Raw genomic sequence first — 19,840 nt, 5'->3', positions numbered from 1 at the left:
GAATTAAGGCCAACGATTGTCAGAAAGCTGACAAGTCAATTAAAGTTCGGACACCTGATCAATTTAAGACTAACGTATTTGTTCTTTGTTACTTCTCACCATTGCCTGGGATCCAAACACAGTGCACACACACACACACACACACACACACACACAAAAACGCGTGCAAAAGAGCTCTGCGGCTGATTCCTGGTGTTTGAGCCCTGATTGGACGGAGGAAGTCACGTTGGCCCGGGAGCCTGTCAGTCTGATGCCACACCATTGTTCCCCGGCAGCCGGAAGGAAGGCTACTGCTGCTGCTGAAAAGGCACCGGAGCGCGCTTCAACCGGACCGGTTCGTCTGCCGACCTCCGGACGCTGCCCCCATCAACGGATCCCAGTGCAGCCCACCGCACCGGAGGAGGTTCTGCATGCCGAGACACTGCATGGAAGTGAGGGAGGGGCGTTGATTTAATTGACTGGCTGCACAACCACATGAATGGTGAGTCGAAACACAAGTTAGTTGCACATTGACTGCAACGTCTTTGCATGGAACATTTCATATTTGGGTCTCAAATGTCTTTCCCCCCCTTTTCTGCTATGCAGTATGTTACATGACATTTGTCCAAACTCTACCTGGAGTCTGTAGCCAAAATTGCAGCCACATTTTCTTTGTCTTGCCTGAACAGTGCATCATTTTTGCTTCTTCTGCACAATGGATGTGTCTGTGTTACATAGCTCCCCCTTTCATTTATGGAGGGGGTGCACATGTGTGTCACCCTGGCTACAGCGTGACAATTAGACAGCAAGGCCAGCTTCCTGATCCGAAAGAGAATCTGGATCCCTGCAGAGTCCACTGCAGTACAGTTAGTCTTAACACCCACCTCCCTACACTTGCCTCCACCAGGATGCCCCCACTACTATGCATCTCCCTAATCATCTGTCTTACTCGTGCCAAAGTTTCCGAGCGTTATTTCTCTTTATTTCGGCTTCTTACATCAGGTTGCATGAGCTCTTTTTCTGCCTTACGTTATGCAACCTTGCTGCAGAAGCTAATGGTGATTTTATTTATTTATTTATATATATATTTTTTAATCCTCTGCAGGACAGAAGCAGGCAGCTGCAGTGTAATATCATTTTCTAAAGGTAAGATTGCATTGTTATGAACCTGAATTGGTGATTACATGAACATCCACACACAAAACTGTTGCTACTCTGCCTCAAAAGACCCTCTGGTAACACGAGATGATGTGCTGTTGATGCAGTGTAAAGTCAACACAGACATCTGCACCAGTCTCGCCGGATTATACCACAGAGACGCATCTGATATCACGCTCATTAAAAGAAGACTCTTTAGAATATTTATTGCGGGCTTGATATGCGGCGCTTATGAATCAAACATCAGTGGCATGAAATCGTTTCTCAGCGGTTTTTTGCGATGCGTTAAAAGACAGGCGGCTATTGAAGATGTTTGTTTATCAAGATGTTTCATTGATGACAATGATGTTCGAAATTTTCATTTTAGATTAGTTTGTCTGGTGACATCATCGAGTTGCAAAGTGCAAAGGGGTGGAAAATTTCTGGTGAGTTTGCATAGGGATGTTAAGATGGGGATTGTTGGAAATATTCCACAGTTGAACCTTTCCATGGGAATTTACAGTGAGAGGAATAATATATAGGTGAACCCTTTGGAATTTCTTAAATTTCTGCATAAATTGGTCGTAAAATGTGGTCTGAAATTAGAATAAACGAACAGTGCTTAAACTAAGACCACACAAACAAATATGTTTTCATATTTTTATTGAAAATAACGTAAATAAGGCGGGACGGTGGCCGACTGGTTAGAGCGTCAGCCTCACAGTTCTGAGGACCCGGGTTCAATCCCCGGCCCCGCCTGTGTGGAGTTTGCATGTTCTCCCCGTGCCTGCGTGGGTTTTCTCCGGGCACTCCGGTTTCCTCCCACATCCCAAAAACATGCATTCATTGGAGACTCTAAATTGCCCGTAGGCATAACTGTGAGTGCAAATGGTTGTTTGTTTCTATGTGCCTTGCGATTGGCTGGCAACCAGTTCAGGGTGTACCCCGCCTCCTGCCCGATGACAGCTGGGATAGGCTCCAGCAGGCCCGCGACCCGAGTGAGGAGAAGCGGCTCAGAAAATGGATGGATGGATGAATAACGTAAATAACATTCACTGGACAGGGAGGGAAAAGCAAGTGAATCTCTTGTCTATGGATTTTCCAAGAGCTAATCAAAGTCAGGTGTGATCCAATTTCAGCCAACCTGGATTCCAATCACAGAGACAAGATTGGAGGTCTGTCTTAAAGCTGCTCTGGCCGTTAGGAAACACAGACCAGGTTAGAATTTTCAAGTAGCCTGATGTGTACCATGCCTTGCTCAAAAGACCTACGATTAAGAATTGTTGAGTTGTATGAAGCTGGGAAAGCTGACAAAAGTATCCCTAAAAGTCTTGATGTTCATCTGTCCATCGATAAACAAATTGTCTGTAAATGGTTCAGCACTGTTGTTTCTCTTCCAAGGAGTGGCCGTTCTGGAAGGATGAGTGCAGGAGCACAGCACAGAATGCTCATTGAGGTAAAAAAAAGAACCCTAGAGTGTCACATGAAGACTTACAGAAATCACTGGCACATGCCAACATCTCTGTTGACAAATATACCATACGTATAACATTAAACAACAATGGGATTCATGGGAGAAGGCGTTGCTGACTAAAAAAAAAAAAAAAAAAAAACGTTTTCTAAAAGAGCATTTGGATGTTCCACAGCACTATAGGCAGAATATTGTGTGGACAGATGAAACCAAGTTGAATTGTTTGGGAGGAACATGTCATGTGTGGAGGAAAAATAGCACAGCACACCAATGTCAAAATCTTATCCCAAACATGAATAAGCTGGAGCGAGCATCATGGTTTGGTCGTGCTTTGCTATCTCAGGGCCTGGACAGCTTGCTATCCTCAATAGAAAAATGAATACACAAGTTTATAAAGATATTTCACAGAATTTGAGGCTATCTGTCCAAATGTTAAAGTGCAACAGTGGATGGGTGTTGCAACAGGAAACTGATCTAAAACACAGAAGCAAATCAAGAACAGAATGCTTCAGAAGAAGAAAATATTGTTCAGGAGTGTCCCAGTCAAATTCCTGACCTCAACCCGATTGAGATGCTGTGGCATGACCTCAAAACACACCACACAACAGACATCCCGGCAATCTTGCTGAACTACAACAGTTTTGTAAAGAGGAATGGTCCAAAATTATTCCTGATTGTTGTGCACATCTGATCCGCAACTACAGGAAACGTTTGGTTGAGGTTATTGTTGCCAGAGGGTCAACCAGTTATTAAATCCCTTACTTTTTCCTCCCTCACATGTAATGCTTTAAAAATTTGAAACAAATAATTGCTTTTGTGGCATTAGTTTAAGCGAACTCTGTTTATTCTTGTGATTTAGATGAAGATCGGTCATTTTCTGACCACTTTTTGCAAAAATTTAAGGAATTCCAAAGGGTTGACATCATTTTTCCTCCCACATTGTGGAAATCGAGTCCAATAATTAATTCAATGGAAAGGTTACATTTTCAAGCATAAACCTCTTTTGTTGTTGTCATAAGCAGGCATCCATACAAAATAGATAGCGCTCCTTACCCACATGCGAATACCTTAATTACTCTCCCCCCGCCCCCCCTTCACTCAAGGAGCATCATGTCTGTGGGTTGCTTAAACCTCAGATTTTGTCTCGCAAAAAAAAAAAAAAAAAAGACAAAGCCAAAAAAAAAAAAAAAAATAAGGACGGATTGTAACTCGAAAAATTTGGAACTTGGGGGACTCAAGTCAAGGTATTACTGTAATTGCGTGAAATCTGGTTGTTGTAGTCAGGATCAGAGGTGGGTAGAGTAGCTACAAATAGTACTCAAGTAAGAGTAATTTTACTTCAGAATTGTATGACTCAAAAGTAAAAAGTTTTCCTCCAAGTAATAATTGGAGTAAGTAAATATCCAGTGAAAAAGCTACTCAAGTACTGATTAACTGGTGATTAACTTCTGATTTACAAACTTTTTTAAGTAGCGCATGAATGTCAAATAATATAAAAATGGGAATATGCAAATTCAAATATTGCCCAACAATATCACTTTGAAACAAAAATTCAGCCACAATAAATTATCTTAAAATAAATTCCTTTGTTTACATACGTGAAGCAGATAATGCATAATTTGATTATATAGAGCTTAAACAGGTGGATTCACCCACATTTTTCAGCAGCGCTTACATCTGTTCTTCTGCCAACGTACATCTTTATCTTCTGTGCTGTGCTTTCTTCAGCAAGTAACAGAGAGCTCAAACGGGTCCAGACGAACTGCAATTTGCATTTACGTGCTGTGTTTGACTTGCTGATTTTATTCCACAGAGCCTTACATCTTGCAAACACAGACTGAGACAGCCTCCTTTGTTTCTCAAGTTCCAAGTGGAGTTCTTGTAGGCTGAAATGCGGACATTTTAGGCAGATACAAAGGCATAACTTAGCTTTTCTTTTGTTGTTGTCCATCTATCCTTTTTATATACCACTTATCCTCACTTGGATTGTGGGTGAGCTAGAGCCTATCTTTAAGGTAATTAGTAGATGTGTATATTTTTGCCATTTTTCATGTAATTGAGTCACTGAAGATGTTGCTTCTATGTGGGGCCATGTCGACCGTCTGACCCTGTGTAATGCGTGAAATGGAGCCAAGCGTCACTAGTAGGGCTGTTACAATCAAATATTTTTATAATTGATTATCCTATAGATATTTTGAGTACTCGAATAATCGCCCCTAATTTTTTTTTACTGCTAACATGCATTTCATTCTCATTTCTGAGGGCTGGACTTCTAAAACGGCATATGTTGGCACTGAGTGTATGTTATGAACTGTACAGAATTTGAGACAACAAAATCAGTGTTTGCTAACAGTTAGCATTCGCGATTAGCATTAGCACCCTAGTGATTACTATTTTAGGTTTAAAAAAATAATAACTAAACGGCCGTGTGAAACATTGGTTCAGGCGGCACAAACATGCTTCCGGGCAGAATCTTTTTTTTTTTTTTTTTTTTGTCCTGGCAGAGCTTTAAGGCAGAAATTCTGCGTCGACCTATTTTTGAAGTCGACTTCCCAGTCCCAGTCACTAGTAGTTATGTTGGATTGGTGAAACAGAGCCATGTGACACAAGTCTCCCTGACAATTAGAATTAAAAATATGTTATTATTACTATTATTATCATCATCAATTAGAATGGACTGCACAAATAGTACTAATTACCTGGAGATAAAACAATTTAAGTAGCGAAGTGGAATGTAGCTCAGTGTCAACGAGTAAAGGTTGTTTCTTCTCAACAGACATACTCAAGTAAAAGGTATGTTGCATAATTAAAACTTCTCTGAAAAGTACAATTTATCCAAGAAGTTACTTAAGTAAATGTAACTGAGTAAATGTATGTCGTTTACAACCCACCTATGGTCAGGATTATATATAAGTGGTGAACATCGCCGCATCCTTGCTTGTGAACAACTGAGCCTTTCGGGGATGCTCCTTTTATACCCGATCATGACACTCACCTGTTTCCAATTAACTTGTTCACCTGTGGAATGTTCCAGACAAGTGTGTTTTGTGTGTGTGTGTGTGTGTGGGGGGGGGGGGGGGGTATTCTTCAACTTTCTCAGTCTTTTGTTGCCCCTGTCCCAGCTTTTTTGGAACGTGTTGCAGGCATCAAATTGAAAATGAGACAATATTTGCAAAAAGAACAACAACAACAAAAAAAAAAACATTGACATTCATCAGTTTGAGCATTAAATAGCTCGTCTTTGTGGTGTATTCAATTGAATATAGGTTCAAAAGGATTTGGAATTCTGTTTTTATTTACATTTTACACAACATCCCAACTTCATTGAAATTGGGGTTTGCAGAATGTTTACATACTGTATTCCCAAACCCCGGATTGCATCATCAATACAGCAGCAATAATAAATGCGGTTGTAAGTCATTAAAAAAAAAAAAAAAACATTTTAAAGGTACCCTAACTGTTAGTGCAGTCAACTGTGCTGCCACAAAACAAACCTCTCTTTGCTGCATTAATAGAATAATTTTCTTCGCATCCCAAGAACTCTCAACTGCTTACCTTGTTTACCAGATGAAAAAAAGTAATCGAATTAGATCTATGAAGCACATATCACTGTTTTGATCAGTACGTGTTTAATGTAATAGTGTCCATCCTCTGATTAAACCCTGAGCATTTAGCTTGATTTTACCTTTGTTGACACCACTATGTAAGGAGCATACGTTATTAATGTCTGCGCTAGACTCTTAGATATCAGGAGAAAAATCCCTTTTGAATCAATACAAGTGAAGCTCCTGGCTTCTCTCGTCTGTTGTTGAGTGTAATATGATTTGAAAGCATGGCAGTTAAGTCTGAATTGACATTGGCGAACATGCATTTATTAATCAACATGTGACAAAATACAAAAACATAAAACACAACAGTGAGTTTAAGCGTCATTAATGGGAAAATGAGCACCTATTTGAATACTGTATTTTGCAGTGTGTTGTTACATCTATTAGAAAGAAAGATTCACATTCACACCATGATAGACGTTTATATATAAATAATAAGGCTTGTCTGCGGAATGTGAACACCCCAAATCCCACAGCCTTCTCATCCTGTGTGCGAGATGAAAGCATCCCCGTCTCCATGAAATGCTTTGGCAGCTCTGTTTCTGCCAGCGAGCCTGCCTTTTGTGAACTTTGCGATAACATGGGAAAATACAGTCATAAATAAGAAATAGAGGCATGAATAATGTAGTTGAGCATTGTGATTGACATCATGGCTGAGGGTTCCTGATTAGGGCTGCATGTGGTTGTGACTAGAATTAGAGCATATCAAAAACACGAGTCCGACTGTGGGACTGGTTTCTCGTACACCAGGTGCCTTGTGATCCCTCCTTTTTGTTACATCTGGCAAAATTCTATTATTTACAACGCATAAAGCTGTAATCCAAAGCCACAGTGGTCATCTTTGCTCTTTAGTTGTGTACATAGAAAGCCATGCTTCCTCTCCTTTATTGTTCTAAGTGGAAGAAGAACAGATCAATGCTTCCCAGCACTGTGTAGCATAGCTGCAGGAGGGAGTGCAGCTCCTGTGTCCGTGAGGGCTGAGCGGCCCACTTGCACCCGCACATCACTACCCCCACCCCTCCTTTTAATGTGTGCCGAGCAGATCTGTCTGCAGCCTCAGGCTAGTGCAAGTTAACAAATGTACAGCGAGCATGTGAAGTCTCATTTGCATAAATCCGTAGATGTCGCCGCATTTCCATAACTGGATTCCTTTGTCTGTAATTGGGGAATGGATATGTGTCGTTTTCTTTTGCAGAGCTTGACTGAGATTGAAAACAAGGACATTTGACAACTTTGCTTAATTATTTGCTCAGTTACACCATTTGATCTTTATCACACTGCGGGGATAAAACCGCCCGCTGCACACATTTTGCAGAAATTGTCAGCTGCAAGTTTTGCGTGCGTGACATGACAAATTAATGAAAGGCCATTTAAAAGTTTGTCACAGATTTAGTACTGTACAGTACTTTTAGCTATGAGTTACAAAGCAAGTTGTCCATTAAATTCCATCCATCCATCCATCCATTTTCTGAGCCGCTTCTCCTCACTAGGGTCGCGGGCGTGCTGGAGCCTATCCCAGCTGTCATCGGGCAGGAGGCGGGGTACACCCTGAACTGGTTGCCAGCCAATTGCAGGCCATTAAATTCCTCATTATCAAATGCAGTATAAAGTGAAGCGCCGTTTATTGCGGGCGATACAGTCCAGAAAATCCACCATACGGAAAGACCATATCAAAAAATATATATTCTTAATAGTAGTTTTATCTTTCCGACATGCTTTGAACACATTTTAAATTCTTGAAATACACTTCAAAGTATTCCTTAGCGCCTGTTCTCACTCTCACTGGCACAGTTCTCCAAATAAGAGGCACAGCGTGCTTGCTTCAAGCTGTTTATTTGTCACTCCCAGTTGAAGTTCACTGTAAAACTGACACATAAAACACAACACATTGTATATATTTAAACACCAAAATGTTCAACCAAACCATATAATTTCATCTAACAAAAATCAGCTAGCTTAATGCTAACAAATAATGCAAAACACCATAGAAAAATTCAGATAAATTAGCAGAAATGTTTTAGTAGTTGAAAAACATTCAGACAGTTACTACTTTACAACTCATGGAGCAGCAACATATAAACAGGGCATACAACAATCCTCACAGGCATTTAGTCTCTCTACTGGAGTTTAGTTGGGGACCTTCTCTGCCTCTTCTTGCTCTTAATTACTCTTTTTTTTTTTTTTTATTACAAGTAGACTCTTACAATAACTCTTACAATAAATAACTGCAGTTACACTTTTTACTTTCACTTTCAAATTCTGGCTGGATTAAACTCCCTTGCGCAGGGGTGTCCAACACATTTTTGTTGCGGGCCACATCGTAGTTGTGGTTTCCCTCGGTGGGTTGTTTTGAATGTGAACTCATATAAAGGTAAGATCATCTCATATTATTAGATACACACACAAAAATTGAACCCAGTGTAAAGTTGACTTTTTTTTTTTTTTTTTTTTTTTTTTACTATTACTTAGTTTATTGTGAAAGTTGCATTGGTAACCTTTAAGTTGGTAAGCTTTAAGTTTAACCCCTGTGCTCCACCGGTTAAATTTCTGACACCTAGCTCTCAAGAGGTGCAGCAATGTTTGCGTGTCCCTTCACTCTGATATCTCTTCTTACATGCCTGATTCTGGTTCTCTGTGTGGTGTAAACACAAAACATAGAGCAGAGTGAGAGTTGAATTTCCCCATGAGGGATTCTGGTCTTTATAACTCTTACCATAAATAAAAATACAGTGGTGCCTTGAGATAAGAGTTTAATTTGTTGTGTGCTCAAAAATCTGAACATTCATATCTCAAATCATCTTTCACTATTGAAATGAATGAAAATGCCAATAATACGTTCTAGCCTCCCTAAAAAAATACAAAATAACACTCTATAATATTGCACAGTAGAAAAATATAGTGATAACATGATTAAACAGAATGTAAAGAATTAAATTTGTGGATCATGATGAATTCATTGCGATTGTGCGGCTGGTTCTTGCGGCTTGGCCACCAGGGGGCCGTATATTACTGACCCGCGGATGGACCCATATGGAGATGGTCACAACTCCTCAGTAAGATGCAGTGATATTAGCCTTTTTTCACTGAGGATAAAGAATATATCCCTGTGAATATTGTTATATTTTGTCTACGTGTTGCTCCACCGTTTGTGTTCAAATACCAGTTGCATAAAGGGTTAATAACACCACAAAGCCAATGCTAGTCATTAGCCTGTCTGACTTTTTGCATTCTTTGTTAGCATTGCTCTAGGTCAGTGATTCCCAACCAGTGTGCCGGGGCACATTAGTGTGCCGTGGGAAATTATAAAATTTTACTTAATTGCCCAAAAAATAATTTTATTTCCAAGAAGTAATATATCTTTAGTCATCTATTTATGCCAGTGAGGCATCGTGACAGACAGAACAAAGAAATGCTCTTCTATTAGATGGCAGGAAGTACATACAGTAATTAATGTATCCACTTTTTGTGACATTTTTGTTTGTTGGTGTGCCATGAGATTTTTCAATTGTAAAATTACGTGCCTTGGCTCCGTAAAGGTTGGAAATCACTACTCTAGGTAGACTTTCCTAAGGCAAAAATGTAGTTGTTTTAAAAACACAATGTTTAATTTTCTGTTTTATTTTGACAATACATTTCAACTGGGAGTGGCATTAAACAGCTAATGCAAAAAGCATTAGCTGTTTTAGCTGTTTTTCTTCTTTTTTGAAGAAGAAAAAAAGAGAGTTCATTAGCTGCATTAAACAGCTAATGCAACTTTTTAGATATTTTTTTTGAAGAATTGTTAACTGTTTAATTGTTTTCTAAGTGAGTTCTGTTCACTTCCACAATACTTCACTTCCACAAGCAAAGTAAAATAAATAAATAAATAAATCAGCCGAACGATGGCTCGTATCTAAAAAAAAACTCTTAAGTTGGGTCTCTCGTATCTCCAGGCACTACTCTAAACTAATATAGATGGTGTAAATTCAGCTGAACCATTCATATCAGTGATGTTAATACATGCAGATGAAGACTAACTGACCTCTCACTGGCACCCGTGCCATTTATTTTAAGACCAAACCTCGACAAAACAACATTGATGAATGTCTGAGCTGTGTGTGTGTTTTTGGTGGAGGGGGGTAATCGTCTGTTGCTGTATAATCATCTCGGCCACAGTAAAGTCCAGCTGAGACCTACCTTATCTCTTCTCTCTCGCTCTCGCTCTCTATCAGTTTCTCTACCGCGTTTTCTCTCTATCGCCTCTTCCAAGGCTGCATTTAACGGCCGAGCGTGACACAGGTGATGAATGAGGTCGAATCCAAACTATTTTGTGGTTTCAGGATTTTGTCTTCAAGGCTTCTCAATTCTATCATCTGGTTCCACTGGGATGCACCCTCGGTTTCTCTGAGTGTATGAGAATGAAAAAGTGTTTAAAAAAAGAAAACAAAAGACATGATCTGCTGTAGTGTGTCCTGTGTAAAAACAAGTGGTTTATGATCTGCTAAGCCAGCATAGCTGGATGTTAGGGGTGTGAATTGCACAGTAACTCACAAAACGGTGTTTATAATACACAATATTTTGCTTAGGATAAACAACAGCGTCATGATAGAGGGCAATAATCATTTAATAGTCCATGTCTATGTCTGTGTAACGGAAGATTTAATTTTATTTTATTACAAATAGCCTTCTTGCACGTTAAATGTGTGTATATAGATGTGTGTGTGTGTGTGTGTGTATATATAAATAAATATATATATATATATATATATATATATATATAAAGAAATTATATACAGTGAATCCCTGGCGGTGTCAAGAAAGTCCATTCAAGTGATCAATCTCCACAGAGAAGCTAAGATTTGTGTATGTTGAGAAGTAGCTAGGTTTAGCCTGGTTTGTTAGCTAAAGTTATGGAGTAATTTTTTTCAAACATGAAATAATCTGTCAGACTTTTATTTTTACGGGTATGTAAAATGAGTTTGATTGTTTTGGGATCATAGTTTTGATGTACAGTACATTGCTTTGGCCACCGCAGGCACGGTCCATGAAATACTTCATGACAAGGAGCCACAATGCCCGAGATGGGTTGCTCAGATGAATCATGAAAATCTTCCCTTTAAAGATGGTCTCTTCTCGAGATGGTCCACACAATCCCCAGAGGCATAAAACTCCCTCAAGAGCACGTTGTGACAGTTTAGATCAGGGGTGCCCAAACTTTTTTGCCCCAAGAGCACCTTTTCAAGCATCCAACCTCCCGCGATCTACCTTTTTTTTGGGGGAGGGTGGGGGCCGCGACCATGTCTCCGGTTTGAGAGCGCGGAGCGCTACCAATGAGCTAAAATTCTGGGCCGCCGACACAGCTCAGCACCAATGTAGGTTGACGTACCCTGCATCACCGCATGAGCCAATCTTGCACAACACAACATAATTAACAATGTAATTTTTTTGTCATTTCCTGAGTTTACTCCGATGACTTGCACTGAAGTGAATCAGCCAGGGATGCGTAGTTAGTGTCGTATTTTCCATGCACAGTCCTAAAATGCCGCTCCACATTTCCGTTCTTTGGTAATGCGATGGCAGACTGGCAGATGAGGCATACGCATTTCGAAAATGTCATCGTGAAAAAATACTCCTCGTCCCATTCCGTCTGAAAGTGGTAAGTTTTAGTCTCCTTACTTGGTCCAGCTCCCCCACTCATTTTTATACCCTTTCTTAAGTTTAAGAGAAAACACCGAGAGATAAAAATTGGAGGTAACTCACTGACTAGCTTGTTAGTTTTGACACACTCGGCGCCGTTGTTTGCGCATCTGCAGTTACCTTTTAGCAGCGTTGTTTGTGCATGTGCGTGACCTAAGTCTCAGAAAAATTCAGATATCATCGATTATATATGTATATCAATCAAGGAACGGGATGGATGATAGGCTGATGTCTTTTTTTTTTTTTTTTTTTTAATGTCACGCGATGTCATGCGATCTACCAATACGATCGCGATCGACGCATTGAGCACCCCTGGTTTAGATCAACAATTTGCTGACACAGTGCGAGTGAAAACTTTGTTGACCAAGTGTCATAGAGAAACCATCCAGCTTTATGAAGTACATTTATTGCGGACTCTTTCATTTTTTTGTGAGTTCTATGGAAAGATGTTTAAGTATTTATTCTTTATGCTTAAAATCTAGCTTAAGGTCCATGTACTAGTATGCTCTTTATCCTCACTAGTAAGACGTTTCGGTGTACTATTAGAATGAGGTAAGTTATTTTTTGTTTGTTTGTTTGTTTTTTTCTTCTTCTCTCCTCTCCTCCCTCCCCCCGTCTTCTCCACTGCATGGACTGCCTTCCACCACCGTTTGACATTTCTGCATGCTAGTAGGACAACATGTTACTTGTGAGGCAAAACTGTGCACGAGTTGACATCGGTATGCTACTAGGAGTACTAGTGAACCACTAGATGTTAACTAGTAGAATTTTATAATGTGGCTCGTAGTACTAGTAGCGTCCTACTTGTATACAAAAATTCCATGTTGCAGAAAATGTCCTGCTAGTAGTGGAAATGTTTTTACTAGTTAGAAAGTCGTCAACGCAATGGATATTTGAACACGAACGATGTAGGCAGACAATATAACAATACCCCCAGACATACATTCTTTATCTTCATCAAATATTACCGCAGCCTATTGAGTCACTTGGTTTTGACCACAGCGCGACCGTTATCGATTTTTTTGAGGCCGATGCCAATCCTGATATTTGTCAGAATACAATTCCGATAGCCGATTCATTGGCCGATCAAATCGGCTGGCCTATTTATCGGTCGGGCCCTCGTTGTGACTCTTCTTTCTGTATTATGTATGTCTGTACAATTATGTACTGCCCCCTGGTGGCCAAGGTGCACATACCAGAATGATCAATACAATGTCAATCGAATAGTGATGCACAAACTCTTATTTAATTATGTAATTACTGTATGTCTTTATAAAGTAGAAGATGGCAGTGCGTAATTTTTCTTATTAAAAAAACAGGTTACAAAAAACTATCGATGTTTGGTATATCCGTTCATTTCTATGGGCAAAGATGATTTGAGATTTGATGTGTTTTGAGCTACGAGCGTGGACACGGAACAAATTAAGCTCGTTTCTCCAGGCACCACTGTATTTAGCATTAAAAATATATTTTATCTAAAGAGCTAAAATATACAAGATCTGGAGTGGATTTCAAGTGATCCTCATTTGCTTGTTTGGAGAAAATTCCATTAATGTTTTGGAAGGTACCTTTTATTCCCTACAATGGGAGGTGGCCAACTGTTTTGCATATGACCTCAATATTATTATGACTACACAAGAACATTTATTCTAAAAGCTTGTTTTTGTATGCTTGCTGTCTTCAGTTGGCCTTGATCGTTTTAAGGAAAGGAAATATAGGTCAGCGCATTGGCGGAGCAAATGCATGGCATCTCTCCAGCCTTTGCATCTTATGTAATAGGACAGAATATAAATGTGATACTCAGACAGACGTGCACAAGGTGCCTTCCAGGGACAAATTGAGGAGAAATTGACCAGACAACCGGGTAATAATCGGTTAGGATTTGATATATGTTTCGTTGCAGTAGCAAAACATTAATTGTTGACACTCTGGATGGATAAAAAATATTTTAAATGAAGCCGGCTATTGAAAACACTGATGAAACATATTTACAAATGCAGTAGGATCACAGACCTATCAAATAACAATAGAATTCCATAGATTCAGCAAGAACAAGTCCCTGTTGCCCGACACTAAGACAAGTAGCATAATGTTTATATTACGTGTATTGTATTGTTTAGGCATGCACTCGTTGGGAATGCCCGAGCTTATATAAATACTATTTCCTATACTGAATTCCCATGAGAGGGAAATGGACAACAGAAAGAAGGGTTTTAATGTGCACAAAGCCAGTAGTACTGTTGTATGAAAAAATCAGTCAAGATTTACATCAACAGATAAACAACAGTGAGCGTCTTCTTATTTTGCCTGCTGCACTTCTCTCATTAGCCTGACTTGCTCTTTGCTCTTTTGTGAGGCAGCCGTGTAATCTTGGCACGCTCAGCGGTGCACTTCCTCTGGCCTCGTTTTCAAACTGCATATTTAAAAGGTGATGTCTCAACGGGGCAGACCATTTATGAAAAAACATAACACATTTTAAATAATATACAACCACCACTACTGTGAAGAACATGAAATAGACCAGGGCTGCACAATTAATCGAATTTTAATCGTGATCGCGATTTTGGCTGCTACGTTTAAATTGTCTGTAATTTATTTATTTGGTAAAAAAAAAAAAAAAATTGCAGACAATCAGCCTCATTGAAACATATTTGTTCACAATTATCTGTAATCGTGTTAATTGAAGTTTTTTGTATCAAAAATACAAGTGATATCGGTACTCAGAATCGGTATCGTGAGTACTCAAGATTCAATACTCATACTGGTATCGGTATGAAAAAAAGTGGTATCGAACATCTAATACTCACCACAGATGCTGATAAATAAATATATTAATGTGTGGAGAATGCAGATTGCTACAGATGTGTTTTACTAGTTGACGTTGGCCATATCAAGTTTTACGTTGACCAATAAATCGGAGGCTGGAAAAATGCTGGTGCCATAAAAAGGCTGGCTGGCTGATTGGTTAAAGAAACATTCTAATTGCTAATAGTTTAAGTTACATAGGTCAGCATTACTGATTCTGAAGGCCCTGGGCAGAATACATTGACAAGGCAGCACAAAGAGGCTGAAATCTGATTGGACGAGTCTGCATGTGAGCATCTGGTCGTGAGCTGTGGTCGACAGCAGCTCCTGTGTGAGTGTGCCTTTGAGTATGAGTGGGCCTCAAATGTTCTCACTCTGCACACAAGTTGAGCGTACATGCAAAATTACTGTTATATTCATGACACGTGTGTACCGGCCAATTTTCTTAACATCACTGTGCATATGTTAATCAGTCAGAATTTATTGTAAATGGCGGGCTTGTGCCCATGAGCTGCAATCTGTTGGTGAATAAGGCCTAATGTTTGCATTTTACTGTTTTCCCTTCATTCGCCAAGCGGCTGAAAAGTGGCTCTCCTTTCCCAGTCAGAAAAGTGCTTAAAATTCACTATTTTCATTCAATCTACTCATCGTTAATTCATTGATTGATTGTGCGGTGACATTTTCTAATTTAGTTAGAAACTGCTCATGAATGCTTTTTCCAAGATGTGTTGCCAAAGAAAGAAATGAATTGATAGTGATAAGACAAAAGGTGTAGCAATGCATGGATGCTTAACTCTGAGCATTGACACAGCAAATGTCTGCACATCAGTCATATGTATGATATCTGATAACGCTGAAGGAGCAGCAGCTTGGCGTAGCTTCGGGAACCTTTCTAACAATATTCTTTGTTGATCCGACCAGCTGTGACGTTACTGTTTGTCTCGACTCTCAGCGCTCCCACAGCGTGCTCTCTGGCCTCAGCAGGCAGCTGTTTTCTGACAAAAAGCACTAAAAGCTCGCTACCTTCCTGCGCCACATCAAACTGACACAGTTAGTGGCTGCCTGGTGAGCACTGTGCACAATTTAGCCATTAAAGAGCCAGACGCTTCCCCGGGGAGTAAGATAGACCAAAAGCAGAGATAATGAGAGCTAATGTTGGTTTTTAATCACAATGCCATTGTTGACATTAGCTGAAAACTGCTTTAGCCACCTGTAGTGACCTTCAGGGCGTTACAACACGTGCTGTTCTAGATTGAGTAAAAATGAAATACAGTATGACATACTGAAATGCTTTATGTATGGGGTAATCAAGCATTTTTCTTTTTCTCTTTGTAGGCGATATGACAGTATTACGCATCCCACCAGTGTAAATGGATGATTGTTTTTAATGACTCTAATCCGGCTAGAGGCAAACAACTATGGGCTTTAAGTTTTCCTGTTACAGGAAGAACATGACTGTTAATGTTTACAAATGACAGCTGAGTCAGACGAATATCAACACGTCTTTCTTAGCTAGGAACATTTCAAAGCAACATACATAACAGCTTCATCTTTGCAGTGATGATAGTGAAGATAATTCTATATTGACAATTACACAACACAATAAAGATATGAATTAGAGGCAGAACATTTGACTGTTTTACAATACTTTGTCTTTTAGTATTTTTTTAACTTTACAAGAGCGAAAAATCAGCAAAAATCGTCAATTTTCTTTTTTGTTGATTTTTGTTTGTTTGTTTGAATGTAATTATCTTTGGCTTATGTTGTAGTGTGTTAATGCGTGGAAGAAAATAAAAATCGGTACAAAATCGGCAGATGTTTGCCCATTTGAAGATGGCTAATGTTGGCCGATTAAATCGGCCGGACGATTAATCGGTTGGGTCTTAATGAACATATTTTCAGAACTAAGATTATATATAAAGTATGAATGGTTGTCAGATGAGAACAAGCGTAAGTAGAAAAGCCCGGGGATGCCACCGCAAACCACATTCACATGTTAATTGTACAAACAAGAGCAGACATGCTCAACATGCTATTGCAGCTAACAAATGCACAGTCGTCATGTCGATTAGCTTCATTTTGCATTTCCTGACACTAGTAGTTTTTGGTCTTTTGATCAGTATTTTGTTTGTCGGCTGTTTTGCCAGTTAAGATCAGCAGCATTCTCTATTCAGGCACTCAATAAACACTGGAACAAAACAATGCGTCAACTTCCAATATGGTGGTGCATGACGTCACAGGCAAACCGTCGATAGCGGGACGGCGAATTGACGTAAACTGCACTAGATGTCCAACCCGCGACGTGAAAGTGATACAGTACAACAAGCTTCATTTGTTTTATTTTTGGGTCAATATTGATGCGGCTACTTAGCGTGTCGCGCAAATGGCCAACGCCGCGGCTAACGCCACTGTTTGCACTGTGTTGGCAAAGCCGAAAAATTGATTTAATTAATTCTTTATAGTCTAATTAATTATGTCATAATGAAATGTTTTAAATGTTCACTGAACTCAGGTCCTGTGAGATCTGCTGACGTCACGTCATGCATGATGACGTTTTGGACCTCCCATGTTTTTGTGCGTTTAGCAGTACCATTATTTTATTATTCCTATCAGATGGTTTTACAGCATTTTCTTTAACCTTTTCCCCCTTTCCCATCTCGCCCAAATACACCTCCTCATCCATTTCTCTGACGTTCCCTCGATGCCCCCCCCTCCCCATACCTCTGTTTCTGCCCCTACCCACACACCCTCCCTTTCCCATCTACCATGTTGGTAAAAATATCTGCAGACAGCAGGAGAGGAGGCACGCTCTCTCGCTCTCTCACTTTCTCTCTCCTGCACTCTCAGACAATCCACCCATGTGACTTCTCAGGCTGACTGTGCCTCAGCTCCATTCAGCCTCCTTGCCTACAAGCCGGCTGCCACTAATGCGCCTTTGTGTAGCAGGGAGAGCAACACTATGACAAAGAGGGAGCTAAAGTGTGAAAGATTGTCTTATTGCGTCTCTAATAAAGCATACAGTACCGACAGACTCATCTCTCAGCCTGCATCACCCCCCCTCTCTCTCTCTCTCACTTATTTTCTAAACCTCGTGCTCATGGACCTCTGGGGCCGCTGCAAGTCAGTAGACTGAGACAAAATGGGAACTCTTCATCCATCATGTGTGAATTGCCGCATTAATGATTGTGTAGCGGTCCTGCTGTGAGAAGAGGTGAAAAGAGTCGGAATCCGCCAGCGAATGGAGGTCAGTGGTCCCCGCGAGGGTCGGCCGGCCAGCGCCGGTGGGAGTTGTCGTTATGTTGCCTGCATGTTTGCCTGTTGTCATCTCCTTGGTGTGTATGTGTGTGTGTGTGTGTGTGTGTGTGTGTGTGTGTGTGCTTGTCATAGTGACTCACGGGGAGAACAGAAATGTAATATCAATGAGTGACGGTTGATTAAAGGATAGGAAAGGCTGTTCATTTGTGTGCCCAGAGGCTTTCCAAGATTGATTTTTATTTACTTTTATTTATCTATTTATTATATTTTTATTTTAAATTGAGATATCCATCCAACCAAGAGTAACAACAGTTTGTAATTTTAAGCATTGGCTTAAGTGATGTAGATGAATATCTTGTAATTTAGATATTTGTACATATACACACTCACACACTGGACCTTTTTTGGGTATTTGCTGATGATGAAAATTATGATTCTGCAGCGTTATATTGTATGGCTTTTGCTATAACATGTGACTACAAAAATCTGAACTTTATTTGTGGTGAATCAAAGGCACCTTAAAATGGTGGCAGGTGTGCTTTGAGTCCCTTTTAATATGAGTTTGAATGTGATTGGTTAATTCTGAACAAAGCCACATCCCCAGTTATAAGAGGGTGTGTACACATCTGCAACCACATTATCTCAGTTATATGTATATATATATATGTGTATATTTATAGGTATGTACATATATACCTATACATATATGTACATATACACATCCACTATATACAAATATATGCATGTAGTATTTCTATAATTATGCTTTTTTTTTTTTCTGTGAACATGTATACACTTGTATATGTAGTTGTACAGTATATGTATATTGCATGGCGTAATAATGTAGGGACGTCCATGTGCAATTTGTTGCTCTGGACACACTGTCACATGGGAAAGCACTAGTTGTGAGGGTACACTGGAATCTCCATGGAAACCCCTTTTAATATCAAAGCCTAATGCAGCCTCAGCAGAGAGCTAAAACGTACACATAGGTTGCTAACAATGGTGTCTAATTTGGAACCTTTTGGACGCTGCCCACGCAATTTTTGGTGGAAATTTCCATAACAAGAAGTTAAGCGGAATGTTTCTTGGTAGCACTGAATAGTGATGTGCATAGGCAAAGATTTGAGAATTCAAGTGATTTTGAAGCGATGATGCACCCTCCATACCGTTGTTTGAATTTATAAAAGGGAGTCCAATACTGACTTGACCCTTGCTGTCACTTTCGAATGGTGGATCGCACACCTCTGTTTTAGGTAGCGGTGGTTAATCCACAAAGCTGTTGGCGGTTGCAACACCCCCGCAGTTAAAGGAAAGAATAAAATCATAACCCCTGAGGAACAATGAGCCTCATTTTCTGGCAGTGCTGGTTCTCCTATCTGGGCTGCACCTCTTCTTCGCATCTCTTCTCTCAGGCAGCATGTCTCCCAGGAAGCATTTGCATCTGTAATGACTCGATAGCAGAGCCCCAGATGAAACGCGGCGGCCGTCTGTGAATGGAACTCCCCCACAACCTGCTCTGACAGATAGACAGGATGAGGCTCGGTGAAGATGCCGGCCGTCTTTGTTGTTTCCAAGGCGGGAAGCTGCGGAGCTGCCAGTCATTTCGTGCACAAAAGCAGCAGTGCTGTTACGCCGGGTTTATTCGGGACTCAGATTTGTTCAAGGGAGGACCATAAACAAATTTTGTGACCGAAAAGATCCACAATGTCTCGGTGCTTATGATGTTCCTATCAAACGGTGCTGTTGAATTCCCTTGAGCATGGTGCATGCAACTTCTATGCATTCTGATTGTCAAAGGTTGCGAATGATGCCAAAACAACTGATCTGTAACATACTGTAACCCTTTTGTTAGCTTTATCTGGATACCGACGCAAAACAGGTAATGTGGTGAATCTCGACACACTGC

General features: G+C 40.1%; 1 protein-coding gene across 1 annotated transcript in view; it reads left to right on the top strand.

Annotated features, from left to right (window-relative positions):
- Positions 1-280: 280 nt before the first annotated feature.
- The window catches only part of csrnp3 (cysteine-serine-rich nuclear protein 3), a 30,521-nt gene continuing 10,961 nt past the window's right edge, over positions 281-19,840 (top strand). Inside the window, 1 exon segment of the mRNA XM_061692194.1 lies at positions 281-481. Coding sequence (XP_061548178.1) covers positions 479-481 — 3 coding nt within the window. The 5' untranslated portion in view covers positions 281-478.

This window comes from Phycodurus eques, chromosome 12 (assembly GCF_024500275.1).
Source record: "Phycodurus eques isolate BA_2022a chromosome 12, UOR_Pequ_1.1, whole genome shotgun sequence".
In the NCBI taxonomy this organism is placed as follows: Eukaryota; Metazoa; Chordata; class Actinopteri; order Syngnathiformes; family Syngnathidae; genus Phycodurus; species Phycodurus eques.
This window is presented reverse-complemented; position numbering and strand designations above follow the sequence as displayed.